Here is a 19,065-nt window from a genome sequence, read left to right as displayed (position 1 = left end):
AGGTGTCCTCTAGTCCCATTAGGTGTTCCTGCTGTTCAGTCAGGGATGGCAAGGGAATTTGAAATTGGAAAAGTTTGACAACTTAAAGATTCCAATTAAAGAAAATTAAAACAACCTGAAAAGGATTATGATCCGCAGGCTAATTTCCAGAGTGTCATCTGGGATGCTGTACCGGAGTTGGGACAGTAGCTCCTTAGGGATGTTAAAAATTTTGCTCACGACTGTGAACTGTTTCTTGCTTAAATCTGAAGTATCACATGGATGAATGAAAGCAGAATTGCAGTTAGGTTTACTCCACTAAAGGAAAAGCCTCGCTAGCAAGGAGGGATGGAGTTGAAGCAAAAATCTTGACGTGTTGATATGATACATTTATAAATTGAAAGATGATTACTGACATAGTACTAGCTACCACCTCCATCCTGTCACATTTCTTTTTTGTGGTGAGAACATGTGAGTTCTACCCTCTTAGCAACAGTCAAGTATATGATACACTATTATTTGCCCTAAGCACCATACTCTACATTAGATCCCCAAACTCGTTAATCTTATAACTGGAAGTTTGTACCCTGTGAGCAATATCTCCCCATTTCTCCCATCCCCCAGCCCCTGGGAAACACCACTCTCCTCTCTGTTTCTCTTGAGTTTGTCCTTTTTATATTTCACATATAAGTGGTATCAAACAGTATTTCTCTTTTGCTGTCTGACTTATTTCATTTAGCAGAATGCCCTCAAACTCCATCCAAGTTGTTGCAGATGGCAGGATTTCTTTCTCTCACGTGGCTATACATACCACATCTTCTTTATCCGTTCATCCATTGACGGACACTTAGGTTGTTTCCTTATCTTGGCTATTGTGAATAATGCTGCAATAAACATAGGAGTGCAGATATCTTTTCAATATCATGTTTCCATTTCCTTTTGGATATACACCCAGAAGTGGAATTGCTGGATCATATGGTAGCCTTCGTGTTCTTTGATGCACAGAAGTTTTTAATTTTGATGAAGTCCAATTTATCTATTTTTTTTCTTTTTTTTTAACCTGTGTTTTTTGGTGTCCTAGCCATGAAATCATTGCCAAATCCAATGTCATGAAGCTTTTCCCTTACGCTTTCTTCTGATAGTTTTATACTCTTAGCTGTTAAGCTAAGGTCTTTGATCCATTTTGAGTTAATTTTTGTATGTGGAGTAAGGTAAGGGTCCCAGCTTTATTCTTTTGCATGTGAATGTCCAGTTTCTCCAGTATCATTCGTTGGAAAGACTGCCCTTACCCATTGCACGTCATGGTGCACTTGTCAAAAATCATTTAACCGTACATGCAAGGGTTTATTTCTGGGCTCTTTCTTCTGTTCCATTTGTCTGAATGTCTATTTTCTTGCCAGTACCACATTGTTTGATTATCTTTGTAGTAAGTTTTGAAATCAGGAAGTGTGAGTCCCCCAGCGTGTTCTTTTTCAAGATTGTTTTCGCTACTAAGGGTCCCTTGAGATTCCATATGCATTTCAGAATCAGCTTTTCCATTTCTGCCAAAAAAGTTTGTTGAGATTGTTTAATAAGGATTTTTTGAACCTGTAAATTGTTTTGGTTGGATTGCCATCTTAACAATATTAAGTCTTCCAATCCATGGACATAGGATATATTTCCACTTGTTGAAGTCCTCTTTAATTTATTTGAGCAATGTTTTGTATTTTTAGTGTACAAGTCTTGCACCTCCTTGGATACTTATTTCTAAGTATTTTGTTCTTGTACTTATTTTTTTACTTCTTTTCCAGTGTGGATGTCTTTTATTTCTTTTTCTTGACTAATTGCTCTGGCTAACACTTCCAGTACAATGTTGAATAAAAATGGCAAAAGCTGGCTTATGTCTGATCTTAATGGGACAATTTCCGCCTTTCACCATTGAGTGTAATGTTAGGTTTGGGGTTTTATGAATGCCCTTTATCATGTTAAGAAAGTTTTCTTCTATTTCTAGCTTGTTGAAAATTTTCATCATGAAAGAATATTGGATAGTTTACTTTTCATTTGATGTCTTTGTCTGGCTTCACCATCTTAGTAATGCTGACCTCATAGAATGAGATGGAAAATATCTCTTCCTGTTCTAAATTTGGGGAGGAAATTGAGAAGGATTTGTGTAAGTTCTTTAAAGTCTTGGTAGAATTCACCAGTAAAGTCATCTAGTCTTGGGATGTTCTTTCTTGTGAGATTTTTGATCACTGATTTGGTCTCTTTACGTGTTAGCTCTATTTGAATTTTCTATTTTCTCTTGAGTCAGTTTTGGTTGTTTGTGTTTCTAGAAATGTACCCATTTCGTTAGGTTATATAATTTCTTGGAGTACGATTGTTCAGAGCATTCTCTACTAATCCTTTTTATTTCTATAAGATCTGTAATACTATCCCCACTTTTAGTTTTTTGTTTTTTGTTTTTTTTAAAATTTGGCTGCGCCGGGTCTTAGTTGTAGCACGTGGGATCTTCGTTGTCGTGTGTGGGATCTTCTTTGCGGCATGCGGGATCTTCTAGTTGTGGCATGTGGGCTCTTTGTTGTCGCATGCGGGATCTAGTTCCCTGACCAGGGATCAAACCCGGGCTCCCTGCATTGGGAGCGCAGAGTCTTAGCCACTGGACCACCAGGGAAGTCCCCCCACTTTCAGTTTTGATTTTAGTAATTCAGTCTTGTCTCTTTTTTTCCTTGGTCAGTCTTGCTAAAGGTTTGTCAATACTTTTGATCTTTTCAAAGAACCAACTTTTGTTTTATAGGTTTTTCTGTTTGTAGAGTGAGTTCTATAAACTATTTTTAATGTTTGTAACCAAAATTAAAATCCCAGTCTTTTCGGATGTTCTGTGTGTGTGCGTGTGTTGGGGCACAGCACACGACAGAAGGTGACCTAGTATACTATTTTCATTTCCTGCCAATTTAAGAGTTTTCCTGAACACAGTAATACCATCATCATTCATCTAGTATCATTTTGGAAAATAGTCATACTGTATACAATAGCAGAGTTTCACAATGGACAGTTTTATGCTGGTTATTCCAGGGGCAGCTTGAGAGGATGATAATTGTGATACTCATGATTTGCCATGATGTGTCACCTTTAATCTGAGAACTTGGAAACATTTCTCAAATTCTAATAAGGCTTTCTAACACTCACCGGAGAATGTGTATTATTATATGTTAGTTTTAAGGATGATTAACATATAGCAAGTTTGTCAGATGTTGAATCAGAGGGGCTCCATTTTTGGTCCAGCTATCCTGCCCACCCTTTTGACAGAGTCCAGTTTCCATCCCTGAGGCGTTTCCCAGTGAATGTTCAAATACAGAAGAAGAACCAAAGCACATAGGAGTTCTATAACATGCCCTGAGCCATACAGCTCGTTAAGGGTGTAGGAACAAAGATGTACCTTGGGGTCCGGCTTACTCTGAAGCCCATGATCTGGTAAGAAAGAGATACTTTCCCATGCAACTCAGCAACAATAACAAAAAACAAACAACCCAATCGAAAAATGGGCAGAAGAACTAAATAGACATTTCTCCAAAGAGGACATACAGATGGCCAAAAAGCAGATGAAAAGATGCTCAACATTGCTAATTCTTAGAGAAATACAAATTAAAACTACGATGAAGTACCACCTCACGCTGGTCAGAATGGCCATCATTAAGAAGTCTACAAATAACAAAGGCTGGAGAGGGTGTGGAGAAAGGGAACCCTGCTACACTGTAGGTGGGAATGTCAGTTGGTGCAGCCACTATGGAAAACAGTATGGAGGTTCCTCAAAAAACTAAAAATAGAGTTTCCATATGAACCAGCAGTCCCACTCCCGGGCATATATCTGGACAAAACTCTAATTCCAAAAGATACATGCACCCCTATATTCATAGCAGCACTATTCACAATAGCCAAGACATGGAAGCAAGCTAAATGTCCATCGACAGATGAATAGATAAAGAAGATGTGGTACATATATGCAATGGACTACTACTTAGCCGTAAAAAGGAATTAAATAATGCCATTTGCAGCAACATGGATGGACCTAGAGATTATCATACTAAGTGAAGTAAGTCAGACAGAGAAAGACAGATACCATAGGATATCACTTATATGTGGAATCTAAAATATGACACAAATGAACTTTTATGAAACAGAGAGAGACTCTCACAGACATAGAGAACAGACTTGTGGTTGCCAAGGGGGAGAGGGGTGGGGGAGGGAGGGATTGGGAGTTTGGGATTAGCAGATGCAAACTAGTATGTATAGGATGGATAAACAACAAGGTCCTACTGTATAGCACAGGGAACTATATTCAATATCCTGTGATAAACCACAATGGAAAAGAATAATTTTAAAACGAATGTAAAGAGAAAAGAGATACTTTCCTGTGGACAGATTGAGCAGCCCAAGCTTAGCTACAGGTGGCTTCAACCCAAACAGGCATGAAGAGTTAGATTGTCAGTTCAGACACCTGAATAACAGACACTGTTGCCCTGTCAAGAGCTTCACAGACAGAGACCAGGCAGGCTTCTCAGAGTCCAGAGCCTTGAAGGTAGGCACCACGTTGATGAGGTCCCAGGGAGTCCTGGAGCTGCTGCTTTGCAGGCCTATAAATTCAATTTTAGCAGTTCCTCCAGAGATAACCAGGTCCTGGGGGCTGCTCAGTAGAGACAATGGGACACTAACACACAATTTATCAATCTCAAGGTTTTTCACTATTGAGTGGAAATTTGCAGAGAAGCAAGCAGAGGAGGCAATAATGATTTATGTGATAGTGGATCAGAGTTGGAGACATCAGTAAGCACTCTTGTTTAGCTTAATATATATGCAGATGATTACATATAAAATATTTAGAGATATATAAATAAAGAGTAGTAAGCACACATATAATTCTTTGCTCTGTCAGCCAAGGGGTCCTAGAAGCCATGACACCCCAGTAGCAATGAGCACACGTAGTGCCCAGATCTAGTTTTTTCATAGCATTTTACCATAAAAGGAACAAGGGCTCCATGGAGAAATTGATGATTCTAGAATTGGGACAGGAAATATGCAAAATGAGCCTGGGGCATCTTGTAGTGTGTGAAAATAAAGTGCTCAAAAAAAAAAAAAAAAGAGCAATATTTCCAGGGGTACGACAAAGGTATGTACGAAGGGAGCTAACAGGAAGAGCACCGAGGGCCAATCCTACAACAATTTGAAAATAAACATATATAAAGTTGTATTGGATTTTACCCCAAAGTGTCATACAAATACCATGAGTCCATACTGAGGGAAATAAGTGATTTCTTAATTACGTAAATAAGGAAGAATAGACACACCTCCCATAGAGAAAACTTCCAGTTTATACAGGTACTTGCACTTGAAGAAAGTGCAGCACAACTCCTCACCCCTGAGGTGTGGACCACACGCAGTGACTTTCTTCCAAAGAGGACAGTATGAAAAGGGGGCACAAAACAGTCACCTTACAGGGTAGACACCTGACAAGCACTACCTCCGCCGGATGCTCAAGGTGAACGTCATCAGTGCTCAGTGGTGCTAATGGTGTGTGCGCGCTTGGCATGGTGTGATGAGAATGGGATTGTACATCTGTAAGCCTCCTCCCCACACCCATAACCCCAGACGAATCATGAGTGAAACAGCAGACAAATCCCAGCTGAGGGACGTGGTACAAAATATCTAACGAGTGCTCCTCAAAACTGTCAAGATCATCAAAAACAAAGAAACTGTTAAAGCTAAGAGGAGGCCAAGGAGACATTACAACTAAATGTCATGTGGTTTCCTGGCTGGATTCCTGGAGTGGGAAAAGGACATTTAGGTAAAAACTACAGAAATCTGAGTAAAGTATGGGCTTTAGTTGATAATAATGCATCAATACCTGCTCATTAATTGTAATAAGTCCATCATATTAATGTAAAATGTTAGCAATAGAGGGAACGGGTGAGGGGCGTGTAAGAATTCTGCTATTTTCACAAAATGTTTTCAAATCTTAAAGGAAAAGGTCAAAATAAATAAAGTCTATTGACGTTTTCAAAATAAAAAGGACAAAAGGAAACTTTGGACAAAAGGTGATGGGTATGTTAGAAAAGGAAATAGAAAGGAAACCAAACACAAGCACACAGAGCCTGTAAGTGTGAAACAAACCCTTCCTAAATTATCTTCAGCTTTCCCTCTCCCTTAACCTCCAAGCCCGTATGATACACAAGCCCGGCCTCTTCCACTGCATAAACATATCTGGAATGCACTTTCTCCTCAAGCCCCGCAGTCACTGCCTTGATCCAGCCTCATAGATGTTTGCCTGGACTACGGCAGGAGCCCCCTAATGAGGCCAGGTGTAGACCTGGAACCCCGTACTTGCTCAAGAATGGCTTTAGGCTGTCTGCCAGTGTTACTTCAAGAGGTCTGTCAAGACCCAGGCAAGAGTCAGCTTGTTGCCAAGGAAACGGGAGTTCAGAGCAAACCATTAGGTGTGCGTGGGGAAACACAGGGGCTTCTCGAGGAGCGGGACCTTGACTGAGAGTCCTCAAGCCAGGGCTCCTGTCTAACCTTCCCCACTCTGGGTAAGATTGGTTTGGGAACTGCGTGGTGTGTGCCCACACAGAGGCTGCTGCTAAAGATGCTGCATCCTGGAAATGCCTCCAGATAAGTCAGCGGGGTTAGGGGGGTGCTTTGGGCCTCTTAGCTGCCACGACCCTGAGGCAAGACGTCACCCACACCTGACGGTCGCCTCCAATAAGGGGCAAAAGGAGTGTCTGTTTCCAGAGGTGCACTTCTTCCATCCTGGAGTGTCCCGCAGGGACGTGTCCCAAGAGTACACATTTCATGATGGGGTCCAGGGCTACAGCCTGGGGAAAGGTAGATCTTGGATATGCAGTAATAACAGCCCCTTGGCATTGAGCACCTACACTGGGTCAGGCACTTCATATGCAGGTGACACCTTGTGGCATATTTGTTAGGGGTTAAATTATGCCCCCCAAAAGATATGCTGAAACCCTCATCCCCAGTACCTGCGAGGGGAACTTATTGGGAAATAGGGCCTTTGCAGAAGTAGTCGAGTTAAGATGAGGTCATTGCAACAATCCCACTACTGGGCATATACCCTGAGAAAACCATAATTCAGAAAGAGACATGTACCACAATGTTCATTACAGCACTATTTACAATAGCCAGGACATGGAAGCAACCTAAGTGTCCATCGACAGATGAATGGATAAAGAAGATGTGGCACATATATACAATGAAATATTACTCAGCCATTAAAAGGAACGAAATTGAGTTATATGTAGTGAGGTGGATGGACCTAGAGTCTGTCATACAGAGTGAAGTAAGTCAGAAAGAAAAAAACAAATACCGTACGCTAACACATACATATGGAATCTAAAAAAAGAAAAAAAATGGTTCTGAAGAACCTAGGGGGCAGGTCAGGAGTAAGGATGCAGACGTAGAGAATGGACTTGAGGACACAGGGAGAGGGAAGTGTAACCTGGGACGAAGTGAGAGAGTGGCATGGACATATATACACTACCAAATGTAAAATAGATAGCTAGCGGGAAGCAGCCGCATAGCACAGGGAGATCAGCTCGGTGCTTTGTGACCACCTAGAGGGGTGGGATAGGGAGGGTGGGAGGGAGACGCAAGAGGGAGGGGATATGGGGATATATGTATATGTGTAACTGATTCACTTTGTTATACAGCAAACACTAACACACCATTGTAAAGCAATTATACTCCAATAAAGAAGTTAAAAAAAAAAAAAAAAGATGAGCTCATTAGACTGGGCCTAATCCCATATGACCGGTATCCTTAGAAGAAGCGGGAAAATTGGCCGTAGGCATGACCAGAGGGGAGACAGCCATGTGAAAATGAAGGCAGAGTCTGGAGTAATCCAGCCATAAACCAGGGAACACTTGGGGACATCACGAGATGGAAGAAAGAAGAAAAACCCTCCTCCAGAGCCATCAGAGGAAGCACGGCCCTGCCAGCACCGTGATGTTTTTCACTTGAGCCTTCAGAAAAGGGAGAGAAGTCGCAACCCCACTGGCGGCTTCAATTTGTGGTACCTTGTTGGGTGGCTCCAGGAACCAAACACAATCTCATATCAAGGCTCAGAAGTTGTACTGTTACACTCTCCATTCTACAGACGAGGACACTGAGAGCCTGACGCCGGACCCTGCTCACGGGGACTCTCCTAAACCCTGTCAAGACGCCACCTCCCCTGAAATGAAGATGAGACCCTGGAGGAGAGGTGGGATCTAGCACAGAGGGCGTGAGGATGGAGAAGGTTTCATCTGGACGTGGGGGTCCGAGGCACGGCCCTCTGAAGGCGGCTCTTCTGCGCAGGCTCGGGCCCTGCTCTCTCCTTCCACTGCCCACTCTGCTCCCTTCTCTCCCGGCGGCGTGGTGGCCCCACCTTCTCCTGCAGGCTCACTGCCCCCGGCAGACTGGCTGTCAGGCAGGCGGCAAGCCTGCCTTCAAAGCACGGGGACCGCCGGGCTGGTGGACTCTCACAGTGTCCTCACGGGCGTGAGTGTCTGTGCCCTTCAGGGCCCTGTGGATGCACCTCCTTCTGGATGCTTGAGCGCACGTGGCTTTGCACCCTGCTGCTGTCTTGTGAATGTCCCTTGGCTTCACACCCTGCATCCCGCCACCATCCCAGCCCTATCCCTGTGCCCAGCCCCGTCCCTGTGCCCAGCCCCAGCTCAGGGACCAAGGACAGGCAAAGGCCCGGGACCCCTTACTTGCTCACGAGGGCCCCTCAAGCAGCAGCCGGCGATGTTTGCCACAGAGGAGGGTAGGCGAGAGGCAGGCAGGAGGTCAGCGCTTTGCCAAGGGGGCTGGAGCTCAGAGCAGACTTTAGCTGGGGCCCGGGAACGGGGGCTTCTCGGGAAACAGGGCCACGGCTGAGACAACTCACACCAGCCCCTCACGGGGCAGGCTCAGGGCACGTAGAGGACGTCAGACCTTCCCGCTGATGGGCAGGGAGCTCCCGTGTGCTCTGCCGCGCCCTGGTCAGGACTGGCTGGGTGCCGGGGTGGTGTGTGCTCGTCCAGAGTCTACTGGGGAGGGTGCTGCTGCCCCCCTGAAAAGTGCCTCCCGGAATGTCCCTGGGGTGCTCTTGGCGTGTCCCGGCCGCTGCTGCCCTGCCTGCCGCGGCCGTGCCTGGGCTAGCACTGTCCCCCATCAGTCAGTTCACTGCACGAACGGGCACTAGGAATCCCTGCTTTCCCCCGGGAGTGCCCCACGGGGGTCTGGTCCTGGAGCACCCATTTCCTGCTGGGGTCCAGGGCTGCAGCTCACCGGCAGAGGCGCCTGCTCCCAGCGGCCGCCCCCGGCCAGCCCAGGGCAGGTCACATGGGGTCTGGTGGGCGCTGCCCCTTCCCCCTCTCTGGGGCGGCTGACCCTCTTCACAGCCTGCATCACCGGGACCCCAAAGCCCTCTCCTGCCTGGCTCCTTTCCAAGTCCTCATGCGGGTCTGCGGGTGGCTGGGGCCTGGGGGAGCGTCCTGGGGACCACACCTGCCATCTGCTACAGCCTGCCCCTCTGCTCAGACACCCTGATCGGGGACACCACAGTCCTAGCCGGCTCTGCGCGTGGCTCACAAGACGCCCCTCTGCCTCTCACACTCAGGCTCAAAAACCAAAACCTCACGGTCACATTCAGAAGGCCATCAGTGTACTCAAACATTTGGGCATTACGTAGGGAACGATTTCAAAATAACTCGGAAGCACAGAGATTCGCCCCACATCCACGCGGCCATGATTATCATTTACCAACCACGAGGAGACTCGCCGAGTGGCTACATCACGTCCTGCCAGCTCCACCCGAAGCATGATATTGGTGGGAGGGGATGCTTCTCTGGCACTTTCAGATAAACATACATGCATGAGGTCATCAGGACCGGGGCCTAAGCGGCTCTGAGTGGGGGGACAGGCAGGGCAAAAGCCAGGCTGGGCAGACCGAGGCCAGGTTCCGGAGAGAGTGGGCGCTGTGGGCAGCAGGGTCACCCCCGAGGGGGACTCGGGGCTGGGCCCCACGAGGACGCCCCCGACCCCAACAGGGCCGTTCGGCAGCTGGCGGCTGCCCTCCTGACAGAGACCCAGCACAGCCCCGCGGGGACGGATGGGTGCAGCTCAGGGACCTAAGGGTGCGGGTGGCTTGGGGGAATTCCCTCCGCGGGCTCCCTGTGGGGCAGCCTCTCTCTGGAACACCTCCAACCCTGCCCAGGGCCTTAAAGGCACAGAGTCTGGCATCTCACATCTAAGGGTCAAAGGTGCAGGACTTAAGACCCTGGGGGAGGAAACACAGTGGTCTGTGTCTGTGTTGTCACGGCTTGAGGATTAACCCCCGGCCCCGCTGTGCCTTCTACACAGATGGCCGTGACAAAATGCTTCTGCTCAGAATTCAGTGGCAAAAGGTCATCACATGACCCCTCCTAAGGAAAGAGGACTGGCAGTGCTGTGTCCCCATTTGTGCGGGGAGGAGAGGAAGACAAGATGGGGACGAGCACCTGACGTCTCTCCAAGTCCACACTGCCTAGTAGAGGCTCAACAGAAGCAGCGCTTACCATTTGTGATGACAAAATCCCCTTCTTTTCCGGCAGGAGTGTCTGAGCAGGTCACATTGGCCTTGAAATTCTCCTCCTTTTCCAAGTGCCCACCTGCTATGCGGCAGGTGCTTCAAATCCAGGATCACAGGTAATGTTCACGTTGCTCTGCGGCGCTCAGCAGGGAGGGCTGCCTCTTTAGCCCCCGGCGCCGTCTGCACCTCCCACTGCAGTGACCTCACAACCTCATTAGGCCCAGAAGTTGCTCCTTCCTTTCGATGCCAGGTCACAGCCCGAACCTGTGGGTCTCTGATGCTGCCACATTTCTGAACCTGCCTGAACCCGGGGACACTGGCGGACATTGCTTCTTTAGTGGCTAGGACTTATTTCTAGTATTATTCTGGTCCCAGACTCTGTCCCTCTCTCCTCTGGAAATTCTTTTCTTTTCATGACATCTCAGAGAATTTGCAGCTCCATAGGAAACGGAATAGAAAACCAGCCAAAATTGCTGCTCTGTGTGTTTTACTCCTGGAGGATATATTATTCAATTTGGATGTGTGTGTGTGTGTCTGTCGGCGGGGAGGGAGGGGTGGTGTTTTCCCCAGCTGGGCGCAGCTCACGCAAAGCTCCCAGGATTCCAGTCACACAGCGACTCCTTTCCACTTTGGCAGCCTCTCTTCGTTCAAACCACCTATTTTCATCCGTTTCATCCCAGTGAAATCTAGAACTTGCTCACAGGTGGCCAAAGTAAACTCCAGGTGACTAAAATAGTCGTTTCAATATAGTTGGGCAGGGAGAGCAGGGCCAGCCCAGGGAATACGGAGCAGTACTTCAAAGCGCAAGATCCTCATTTCTCTGGAAATCCTTGCAGATGGTGGGGATAAAACACCTGCACTTCAGTGTGGCCACCGCAATGCGACAAGAGCCGGCGCCCCTTCCTTCCTGCCCCAGGACGGGAGTCCTCTCGCCTTTATCCCTGATCCAAAAGGACATCTCACAGCCATGTCCCATTTCAGACTTTCCCCTCAAACCCAAGACACACCGCCTGCAGGTCTGGCTGCTGCCACCACCCAGCTTCATCACCATCACCTCCCACAGAAGGAAGCCCCGCTTCCCAAAGGCCCAAACTGCCCTGGCTCGGGGCACTTACACTCCAGGGCTCGCTCCTGGAGCCCCACCGCCTCGTCCCATGTTGACTTGTTCTGTGGGACCTGGGGGACGTCTCACCACCTTCCTCATGTGACTGCGGCTCCTAGACCATCCCCCTAGGTGTGGGTGTGTCCTGCTTTTCCTAGCCTTCCCGCTACTAACACAGGCCCTTCCGGAGAGCAGAGGCTCCGTGGAGGTGTGTGGAATAAACAAGCCAGTGGGCAGGGGGCTTATTGACGCAGATTAATCTTCTCCTACTTTCTTAAAATACCCATGCAAATCCAACTGAACAGAGATAGTTAGTTTTATAGAATGACAGACAAGACAGGGAAGAAGCAAGAACTGGAACTATGATTACTTTTATTTTTCTAATTCTTCCCCCATCTATATTACTGCTAAGTACTTCCACATTTCCAAAAGAGTTCTAACTCCTATTCCCTGTTATCTTGTACACGGTCACAAAATGAACTGGGATATTTCCCAACCTCTCTAACAGAACAGCAAAACACTTGTTCTTGAACTGGATTAGTACAAATACATGTGGGATCAATGTCATGCACAAAGTGAGACACTGAAGCTTGTTTAGTTTTCTATTAAAAGAACCAACATTTGAAAAATTCCTAAAGAAAACAGAGATGAAATTCCATGTCATCATACACAACAGGAACCCAAAGATGCTACACACCGGGTTCCCCCAACTCGCCCGGGCCCTCACTACTTAGAAGGCTGACCGCTCCCTCTTCAAACGCAGAGTGAAGGATCAGCCTCCCTTCCTGCCCCACGGGAGAAGCTGCTGAACGAGGGCCTGGAAGGAGCCTGGCTGCTGCTCTGGCTAAGGCCCCCTCTTCCTCATCGCTCACAGCCTCTGCACACAGGGATGGGAAGGACGTGGGATCCAAGGTATTGACCCTGGGCAGATGCTCCAGGACCTGACACTTGCTGGTCTCCGCGTAGGCCCGGGGACCCCACAGGAACTCGTAGCAGGCGGGGTCGCTGTGGGGCACCTGCCGGTACTCCACGTAGCCCTCCTGCACCCACACTTTGGTGAGCAGCTCCCTGGGCTCCCCATAGATGCAATGCTCCCTCCCGGCACACACCCCCATCACGCTAAGTGCTTCCCACACCTCCTCCTCAGGGGCGCGGTCACCATACAGGGTGATCAGGCACAGGAGCATCACCAGAAGGCCGGCCTTGGGCATGCTCTGCCCATCGTTCAGCACTGCATCACAGGTGAGGCCCAGGGTGGGGACCAGGACGTAGGTGCACTCGCGGGGGTCCACCTCCTTCACGTCCACGCCAAACACCAGCTGCATGCACTCGCAAGCTTGGCTGAAGACCACGGGGAAGTGGTCCCGATGGTCACGGAGGACCATATTCAGCATCTCCGCCTTGGAGATTGTCTCCTTGGTGCGATACTTGAGGAGCAGGAACGCCACCAGGTCAGCCATCAGCACAGTAAGTGCCTCCTGGGGCAAGGACTCGGCATAGGCGGAGAAGGAGGGGGCGACGGGGGAGGAGGAGGGCGAGGGGGATGCGGCCTCCTCCCCCGCAGCCCCGAACAGCTGCGCCTCCACCGGGCCCTGGGCCTGGACTGGGTCCTGAAGGTCTGCCTCAGGCTGGCGCAGCTCACTCATCTCGACCAGGGCCCTGATGACTGGGGTCGGGCCGCCGACGGGAGTCTGGGCAGGGGTGACAGATACGGACCACGGACCTGGGGGAGAGAGGGGGTGTGAGTGGCCTCGGCGGAGACACGCACCCTGGGCAGCTCTGACAAAGGCCACTTACAGGGCTCGCCTGGAGGGGTGCCCTCGGGCCTCACAGGGGCGCTCCCCCTGGGCGGCCTGTCCCCTGCCAACCTGAAGAAGTAAGCGAGGTGGCTCCTCAGGATGCAGCCAGCACAGCCCCAGGTACCGACCGGGGCTGAGAGGGGTGTGGGGAGGTGCAGTGACTTGGGCCTTGTGGGGTCCCCTCTGTTCTGGAAGGGGGAGCCCCTGGGTACACACTCAGGGCACGCACCTCACCTTGACTCCTGGCGCTGCCTGGGCCTCCTCTGCTCTGTGGCCTGAGGACACGTGCCTCAGACCTGGGCCTTCGCCTCCCGGTTCCTGGAGCCCCTGTAAGAGGAATGGAAGGCGCACCTCTTGTGTAGATTGTGGCACAGCCCTGGGCCCCTCGATGCTGGTAGGAGGGGTGGGCCAGACTCTGTGGGCCCCCCTTTGTTCCGGGGATTGGGCTCTCCTCCATCCTCTCTTGGGGTCCACACCTTGACACCTGGCCGATCCTGGGACTCCTCCCTCTGCTGACCTGATGTTTCCCCTCAGAGCAAGGTCCTCGCATCCCTAGACGAATCCATCCCCAACCACGTGGCAGAGGTGAGACCCTGCAACGTCAAGTCAGCCCTGGCCGGGACCTCCCAGGGCTGAAAGCATGGGCGAGCTCCTCTAATGTCCCCTGTGTTCTGGGGCCCAGGGTACCCTCTGTCCTCCCTCAGGGTCCTCACCTTGACCCCCAGCAGGACCTGGGATACCCCCCATTGCCCACCTCAGGCCCTGCCCCTTACCCCAAGTCCCCACTCTCTCTGGGACCCGGATGTCGGGAAATGCTGCCTGGGGTCATCCCACCCCGGTGTTGCCCAGGGCTGATAACAGGGATGGGTTTCTGTGGGCACCCCTCAGTCATCCCTCAGGGGCCTCGCCCTCACTCTGGCAGCACCTGGACCCTCCTCTCTATCGATCTGAGGCCCCGTCCTTTACACCGAGTCCCCAGGGTCTCTCAGACCTGATGGGGAAATAAAGAAACAATGCGTGTGCTCATCCTGCCCCGGGGCCTCCCAGGGCTGACGGCAGGGTCGGGGATCTGTGGGGTCCCCTCTGTTTGGGGCCCAGCGTCTCCTCAGTCCTCCCCCAGGGGCCTCACCTTGACTCCACGCAGGACCTGGGATTCTTCCCTCTGCGCACCTGAGGCCCCGCCGCTTTTACCAGGTCCCCAGTCTCTCTGAGACCCGGATGTCAGGACAGGCCTAGTGTGCGCATACCACCCCGGGGCCTCCCAGGGCCGACTGCAGGGACGGGAATCTGTGCGGTCCCCTGTGTTTGGGGCCCAGGGTCCCCTCAGTCCTCCCTCAGGGGCCTCACCTTGACTCCCAGCCGGACCTGGGATTCTCCCCTCTTCCCACCTTAGGCGCCGCCCCGTATAGCAGGTGCCCAGTCGCTCTGAGAGCCGGACGTCAGAAACTGCTGCATGGGGTTATGCCCCGCCATCGCCATCCAGGGCCCACTGTGTTCTGGGGCCCTGGTTCCCTTCAGTACTCCCTCAGGGCCCTCACCTTGATTCCACGCAGGACCTGGGATCCTTCCCTCTGCGCACCTGAGACACTGCCCCTTATACCCGCTCCCCAGTCTCTCCGAGGCCAGGATGTGAGGAAGTACTGCAAGTGCTCATCGCGCCCTATGGCCTCCAGTGCGACCTGGAGCTTCTCGATGCCTCATGCAGTGGGCCAGAGCCCCTCCCTGGACCCCCACAAATCCATCTGCCATGGCCAACAGCCTCCACCAGATCACAGCAGCCCCAGCGCCTCCCCCTCTCAGCATCACTTACGCCCCTCGTGGCCAGGCAGCTCCTCCCCGCACCCCCCGACTACATCCCCCCCTACACCCTCCCCCACCCCCCAGTTGGTGGTGCTCTGCTCTGGGCCCTGGAAGCCGGGCGCCCCCCATGCGGAGAGATCAGACTGCCTCTCTCACCTCCCCACACTGGGGAGTCCTCCCCCGAGCACCCCCAGAGCCAGGGGCTCTCGCCTCTCGCACCCCAGACGCAGAGCCCACCCGTCTTGCCCCCACCCACCCGGGAGCCGGAGCCCCCTTCCTGCCACGAGCGTCCTCCCCTCCACCCCACCCCGCGCCCCGGCGGGAGCTCCCCCAACGCCTACCGCACCCGCGCCCGGGAGTCCTCCCCATCGACCCGCGCCTCCGCCAGGAGTAGCTCCGCCTTCCTCCCGCCACACGCAGCAGCCGTTAGCCCTCCCCTCGTGTCTCGGCCAGGGGAGGGAGGGGAGGGAGGGGAGGGAGGGGAGGGAGGGGAGGGAGGGGGGCCCGCCCGGGAGGGGGGCCCGCCCGTCGCGTCTTCCCCACCCCCACAGCCAGTCGTCCTCTCCTCTGGCCCCCAAACTGGCTCCACCAGCCCAGGAGGAAGTCCCCCACTCTGGGCCCCCCCCACGATTACCCATTAGTCCTCCCTCTGCACCCCGACTCCAGAACGCCCCCCACCAGCCACCCCGGCAGCCAGCGGTCCTCCCCTTGGATCCGCACACTGGGGGACCCTTCCCTCAGCCCCCCTTCAGCCCGCTGCCCTCCGCCGCCCCTCCCCCACTCCCAATCGAGCACCCCATACCCCTCCCCCCACCCCCACTCCTTCCCAGCGCCCCCGGTACCTGCGGAGTCCAGCCCCTGGCAAAGCCCCCGCCTGTCTCCTGACCTTCTCTGACTCTGTGGATGACTCCGGAGTCCCGCTCAGAAGGGGCTGAAGAGCTCGTCTCAGCAGTGCAGCCAGGAACTGTGCAGCCGACTGTCCCAGGCACTCTGTGCGAACGCCACGTGGGTTTCCGGATGCTCCCGGAAGCCCGAGGAAGATGAGGGAGAACGTTCTAGACGTCTCCTTACACAGAAGGTGGTTGGATCAGAAGAGCACGTGAGGAGGCGCTTTGCTACCGAAGCAGCAGTAGCCATGCGCACTGAGGGCCTGAGGTCCCAAGGCTTGGCGCCTCCGGAAGCAATCACAGTAGAAACCCACCTGTAAAGACAGATTGACCAACGTGCCCCCATGGGCTCTGCATCTCCAAGTTTGCTCCTCCAACTCGGCAGCCTTGCAGGGAGGCCTTCCTATTGGTGGAAGGCCAACGGGCGTGTCTTTTGCTTCCGGAGGCGCCAAGCCTTGGGACCTCAGGCCCTCAGTGCGCATGGCTACTGCTGCTACCCTAGCAAAGCGCCTCCTCACGTGCTCTTCTGATCCAACCACCTTCTGTGTAAGGAGACGTCTAGAACTTTCTCCCTCATCTTCCTCGGGCTTCCGGGAGCACCCGGAAACCCACGTGGCGCTCGCACAGAGTGCCTGGGACAGTCGGCTGCACAGTTCCTGGCTGCACTGCTGAGACGAGCTCTTCAGCCCCTTCTGAGCGGGACTCCGGCGTCATCCACAGAGTCAGAGAAGGTCAGGAGACAGGCGGGGGCTTTGCCGGGGGCTGGACTCCGCAGGTACGGGGGGCGCTGGGAAGGAGTGGACGTGGGGGGAGGGCTACGGGCTGCTCGATGGGGAGTGGGGGAGGGGCGGCGGAGGGCAGCGGGCTGAAGGGGGGGCTGAGGGAAGGGTCCCCCAGTGTGCGGATCCGAGGGGAGGACCGCTGGCTGCCGGGGTGGCTGGTGGGGGGCGTTCTGGAGTCGGGGTGCAGAGGGTGGGGCTAATGGCTAAGCGTGGGGGTGTCCGGAGCGGAGGGCTTCCTCCTGGGCGGGTGGGGCCGGCTTTGGGGGCCAGAGGAGAGGACGACTGGCTGTGGGGGTGGGGAGGACAGGACGGGCGGGCCACTCCCCCTCCCCTGGCCGAGACACGAGGGGAGGGCTAATGGCTGCTGCGTGTGGCGGGAAGAAGGTGGAGCTACTCCTGGCGGAGGCGCGGGTCGATGGGGAGGACTCCCGGGCGCGGGTGCGATAGGCGTTGGGGGAGCTCCCGCCGGGGCGGGGGATGGGTTGGGGGCGGAGGACGCTTTTGGCAGGAACAGGGCTCTGGCTCCCGGGTGGGCGGGGGCAAGATGGGTGGGCTCTGCGTCTGGGGTGCGAGAGGCGAGAGCCCCTGGCTCTGAGGGTGCTCGGGGGAGGACTCCCCGGTGTGGGGAGGTGAGAGAGGCAGTCTGATCTCTCCGCATGGGGGGCGCCCGGCTGGCAGGGCCCAGAGCGGAGCGCCACCAGCTGGGAGGTGGGGGAGGGTGTATGGGGGGATGTAGTCGGGGGGTGCGGGGAGGAGCTGCCTGGCCACGAGGGGCGTAAGTGATGCTGAGAGGGGGAGGCGCTGGGGCTGCTGTGATCTGGTGGAGGCTGTTGGCCATGGCAGATGGATTTGTGGGGGTCCAGGGAGGGGCTCTGGCCCACTGCATGAGGCATCGAGAAGCTCCAGGTCGCACTGGAGGCCATAGGGCGCGATGAGCACTTGCCGTACTTCCTCACATCCTGGCCTCGGAGAGACTGGGGAGCGGGTATAAGGGGCGGTGTCTCAGGTGCGCAGAGGGAAGAATCCCAGGTCCTGCGTGGAATCAAGGTGAGGGCCCTGAGGGAGTACTGAAGGGAACCAGGGCCCCAGAACACAGTGGGCCCTGGATGGCGATGGCGGGGCATAACCTCATGCAGCAGTTTCTGACGTCCGGCTCTCAGAGCGACTGGGCACCTGCTATACGGGGCGGCGCCTAAGGTGGGAAGAGGGGAGAATCCCAGGTCCGGCTGGGAGTCAAGGTGAGGCCCCTGAGGGAGGACTGAGGGGACCCTGGGCCCCAAACACAGGGGACCGCACAGATTCCCGTCCCTGCAGTCGGCCCTGGGAGGCCCCGGGGTGGTATGCGCACACTAGGCCTGTCCTGACATCCGGGTCTCAGAGAGACTGGGGACCTGGTAAAAGCGGCGGGGCCTCAGGTGCGCAGAGGGAAGAATCCCAGGTCCTGCGTGGAGTCAAGGTGAGGCCCCTGGGGGAGGACTGAGGAGACGCTGGGCCCCAAACAGAGGGGACCCCACAGATCCCCGACCCTGCCGTCAGCCCTGGGAGGCCCCGGGGCAGGATGAGCACATGCATTGTTTCTTCATTTCCCCATCAGGTCTGAGAGACCCTGGGGACTCGGTGTAAAGGACGGGGCCTCAGATCGATAGAGGGGAGGGTCCAGGTGCTGCCAGAGTGAGGGCGAGGCCCCTGAGGGACGACTGAGGGGAGTCCACAGAAACCCATCCGTGTGGTCAGCCCTGGGCAACACCGGGGTGGGATGACCCCAGGCAGCATTTCCCGACATCCGGGTCCCAGAGAGAGTGGGGACTTGGGGTAAGGGGCAGGGCCTGAGGTGGGCAAAGTGGGGTATCCCAGGTCCTGCTGGGGGTCAAGGTGAGGACCCTGAGGGAGGACAGAGGGGACCCTGGACCCCAGAACAGAGGGGACCTCAAGAGGAGCTCGCCCATGCTTTCAGCCCTGGGAGGTCCCGGGCAGGGCTGACTTGACTTTGCAGGGTCTCACCTCTGCCACGTGGTTGGGGATGGACTCGTCTAAGGATGCGAGGACCTTGGTCTGAGGGGAAACATCAGGTCAGCAGAGGGAGGAGTCCCAGGATCTGCCAGGTGTCAAGGTGTGGACCTCGAGAGAGGACTGAGGA

The 19,065-nt window shown here is 53.7% G+C and overlaps 1 protein-coding gene across 1 annotated transcript; it reads right to left on the bottom strand.

Moving 5' to 3' along the window:
* Positions 1-8,231: 8,231 nt before the first annotated feature.
* Positions 8,232-13,306, bottom strand: LOC133081934 (melanoma-associated antigen 10-like). The gene is made up of 4 exons (XM_061178241.1): positions 12,404-13,306; positions 9,938-10,065; positions 9,277-9,469; positions 8,232-8,444 (listed from the first exon to the last, which is right to left on the bottom strand). The coding sequence occupies exons 1-4, from the start codon at positions 13,304-13,306 to the stop codon at positions 8,232-8,234; spliced, it is 1,437 nt and encodes a 478-aa protein (XP_061034224.1).
* Between the last annotated feature and the right edge of the window lie 5,759 nt (positions 13,307-19,065).

The sequence above is a fragment of the Eubalaena glacialis genome, chromosome X (assembly GCF_028564815.1).
Source record: "Eubalaena glacialis isolate mEubGla1 chromosome X, mEubGla1.1.hap2.+ XY, whole genome shotgun sequence".
In the NCBI taxonomy this organism is placed as follows: Eukaryota; Metazoa; Chordata; class Mammalia; order Artiodactyla; family Balaenidae; genus Eubalaena; species Eubalaena glacialis.
This window is presented reverse-complemented; position numbering and strand designations above follow the sequence as displayed.

Excerpts from the sequence above, each read along its gene's own strand:
- LOC133081934 (XM_061178241.1), bottom strand. The coding sequence starts at position 13,306 with ATGAGTGAGCTGCGCCAGCCTGAGGCAGACCTTCAGGACCCAGTCCAG. Across the intron at positions 10,066-12,403 it reads CTGCGTTTGAAGAGGGAGCG|GAGGGCAGCCGCCAGCTGCC; the intron begins GTCAGCCTTCTA and ends GGTCTCTGTCAG. Across the intron at positions 9,470-9,937 it reads CTCTCCGGAACCTGGCCTCG|GCCCCAGCCACCCGCAGACC; the intron begins GTCTGCCCAGCC and ends ACGCTCCCCCAG.